Source organism: Gavialis gangeticus, unplaced genomic scaffold (assembly GCF_001723915.1).
Source record: "Gavialis gangeticus isolate Ggan-Ray unplaced genomic scaffold, GavGan_comp1, whole genome shotgun sequence".
NCBI lineage: Eukaryota > Metazoa > Chordata > Crocodylia > Gavialidae > Gavialis > Gavialis gangeticus.
This window is the reverse complement of record NW_017729031.1, coordinates 107,194,435-107,197,600: the sequence shown is the minus strand read 5'-3', so window position 1 is coordinate 107,197,600 and position 3,166 is coordinate 107,194,435. Positions and strand designations below refer to the sequence as shown.

Below are 3,166 nucleotides of genomic sequence, written 5' to 3'. Positions count from 1 at the left end.
TTTTTTTTTTTTTTTTTTGGTTTTTTTTTGTCCTCCCTTACTTTCTTTTTTTTTTTTTTTTTTTTTTTTTTTTTTTTTTTTTATTATTTCCCCAAGCTTCGTTCTGGCCATCTTATAGCAGCCCCTTTAAAGTGCTCATTGCCCAGCCGACTTTTCTACTGGGATGGCAAATGGATTAGCTATAGAAAGAATCTGTGGATGGGGTTGATGAAGCTTTGGTCCAAACAACCCCTAACAACATTGACAATGAGGTATGTTATATATGGGAGAACAGGTTAGACCAGCTCCACTAGGGAACACAAAATGGTCTGGACTGGTGATCAGTCTCAACAGGAAACATCTTACACTACAAGAACACTTTTGCTCAGGGTGTGCAATAGCAAGTAGCATGCTGGTTTATACAGTTCTAGGACGTTAGTCAGGGCTATTAAAAGCTACATTTCTCCTCAAAAGTGACTGAAAGGAATCAAACTGTGCTACAAACAGGCTACACAGAGGAGGTGTAGAACACACAACACTATTAAACTAGAATTCAGATTTTACACAACAGGTTTTTCCCCCCTCCAACTGACCAAGTTCCTTTTTCTGATCAAGTACCATGATATCCTTCAAGTTTCCCCTTGCTGGTGGAAGAATGCTACATTGCTATGGAAGGTAGTGTTTAAAATACAATACAGTTGGTTTCATTTTATAGCATGTTTAAGGCACAGTGTGAGAAAAGCTGCTCCCATTTTCAGATCCATGCATACATCCGTACATGCATTCTTGCAAACAGCAGAGCAGGGCTCACTTTGCTAAGATATGCCACAAATGGATCATTTCTGGTTTTTGAGCTGGTTGGAGAGCCAATCCAAACCCTCATAAAGCCCATCTCCGCTGGTGGCACACGTTGCTTGGATGTACCAGTTTCTCTGACGAAGGGAATGCAAGCCAAGTTTGTCTGTGATCTCCGCAGCATTCATAGCATTAGGAAGATCCTGTGGGGAAATTCAGATCAAACAGTCTTGTAACAAGGGACACAATTAGTCTTTTATAGTGAAACGGGCAAGAATGTTTCAATAGGAGACTGCCTCATGTCAGGCTACATAGATCTTCAACCCAGTAAGTGCTGAGGAAGCGCTGCAATGCAGGACAGTTCAGGGACCACGGGACAAGAAAGGCAAGAGGCTACAGTTGAACTAGTAACTGTGTCTAAAGCTTAACAACTTTCATTTAAAAGCTTTTGGGGGATAACCAAAAGGGAGAGTAGCATAGTTATAATAAATAAGTTGGGGTTCTTTTAAAGTGGTCTAGAAATCCATATTTGGATGCATGTTTGTATTTAAACTTTATTGTGGCAAAGCACATAGTATTCACCAACCTGTCCATTGCAAGAGAAGTAGTGGGAAGGGAGGGAGGAGCAGAAGGAAGAGCAAGCCTTTCAGGCAAAATACTAAAAGCTGGCACAGTTTACAAGCATATTAGAAAAAGATACCTGAAAGAATCTAGACAGCTGCATTCAGCAACAGTGCAGACTGACATTAGGTCAACTTTGCAATAGAAACTATAAAATTTCACCAGCTATGATGCAAAGTCAATTTATCAACCTGACCATGAGAAGAAAGAGTTTAGGATGTTTTACTTGCTCTACCCAAGCAGCACTCTTCCTGGGATGCCTTACAAAGCTGTATCCTTCTGAAACATGTGCAACTGGGGGGGAGGGTGCTTGCCCATAGTCTCTGGGTAGTACCCAGCCATAGGGCAGTCCTTGTGATAAGCTTAGTATAGCACTGGCTTCAATTGTCAGCTACATTAACTTTAATAAAGTCTTCCCATAGCCTGTTAACAGGCTATCTGGAAAGCTTTGACTGGTTAGGTTCAGATAGCAAGGTCCATAAGAGCCTGGAAGAGGCCAAGACAAGATGGTACCTTACCTGTTTGTTGACAAACACTAGTAACACAGCATCCCGCAACTCATCTTCTGCTAACATTCTGGTGAGTTCTTCTCGGGCTTCATTTACCCTCTCTCTGTCATTGCTGTCCACAACAAAGATTAAACCTAGTTAGGAAATCAGAGGACATGAGCCATCAGTGTTCAGCAATAATTGGGTCATTATGATCTACTTCAGTAGAAGGAATGAAAAAAGAACACATTAAGCTTTGGACATGTAACCAAAACAATTACTTGACTTTTCATAAGGCAAACCTCCCAAGTTTAAGTCAAGATAAGCACAGAAACAAAATGAACATTAAGATGGTACACACTCTCTCAGCCTGGTAAAGAGATGGACAATTATTTGGGCTGGAGTGCTACTTAAGCAGTTTTGGTGAGCTGCTGCAGGTGAAGTGGGGGGGCCACTTCTGGTCCAGACACTGCCCCAGCCCTAGTCACTGCCTTGTGATCCTGGCCCCAGCCCCATGCTGTCACTGCCCCAAGATCCTGGCCCTGGCTGCTACTCCCTACTTACTCATGGCCCCATTCCATACAACCAGCCAAACATGCCCTTCCCGTAGGGGTCCTAGGCTAGTCTCTGTGGAGACCCCACCTACCCCCAACAGTGGGAATGGAGTAGACTGGCAGCAGCCAGGCAGTGAGCTGATGGGAAGTGGAGTCTGGCCACTGCACCACCCCTGCCAAGCTATATGCCTAGAGCAGCAGGACTGGCCACATGTGCCACAGCCTGGGCTGCCCCCTGCGCCTGGACCAAGGGACCTGCTGCAGGCCAGATAAAAATCCCTGGGTGAGCCATATTTTGGCCACCCTTAGTCTAGTAAGATGTAGGAACTAGTCAGTCATTCTCCATACTGTATTTTGTTCATCACTGCACCATCAAGTAACAAATCTAGATCCCCCCCCCACACCATTCTATATAGTCTACTTCCTGCATGTCCTGCTGTCCTCTGCCAAGCCACAGAGTGTAGTCTTTAGCCAACACGTGTCCAAACCATCCACAGTTTTTCCCCACTGCCATGTTAATGATATATTTTGCATCTATCCTTTCCCAATAGCCTTGATTGCTACAAGAAACCACTTTACCTACCAACTTTCCAGGATTTGGAGATTTCAAGTTGACAATGGGACAAAATGCCTTGTAGCCTCTAGCAGACCATTCTGCTGTACAGAGCATACACTGAACTTTTAGGCCATGAATACAACATGTTAGCTCATGCAAACCCCCCCCCCCCC

General features: G+C 44.1%; 1 protein-coding gene across 1 annotated transcript in view; it reads right to left on the bottom strand.

Annotated features, from left to right (window-relative positions):
- Positions 1–92: 92 nt before the first annotated feature.
- Positions 93–3,166, bottom strand: part of LOC109302042 (ADP-ribosylation factor 2) — a 9,511-nt gene continuing 6,437 nt past the window's right edge. Inside the window, exons 4-5 of the mRNA XM_019523519.1 lie at positions 1,914–2,038; positions 93–977 (exon numbers count right to left, since the gene is read on the bottom strand). Coding sequence (XP_019379064.1) covers positions 816–977; positions 1,914–2,038 — 287 coding nt within the window. The 3' untranslated portion in view covers positions 93–815. The remainder of the gene's footprint in view (positions 978–1,913; positions 2,039–3,166) is intronic.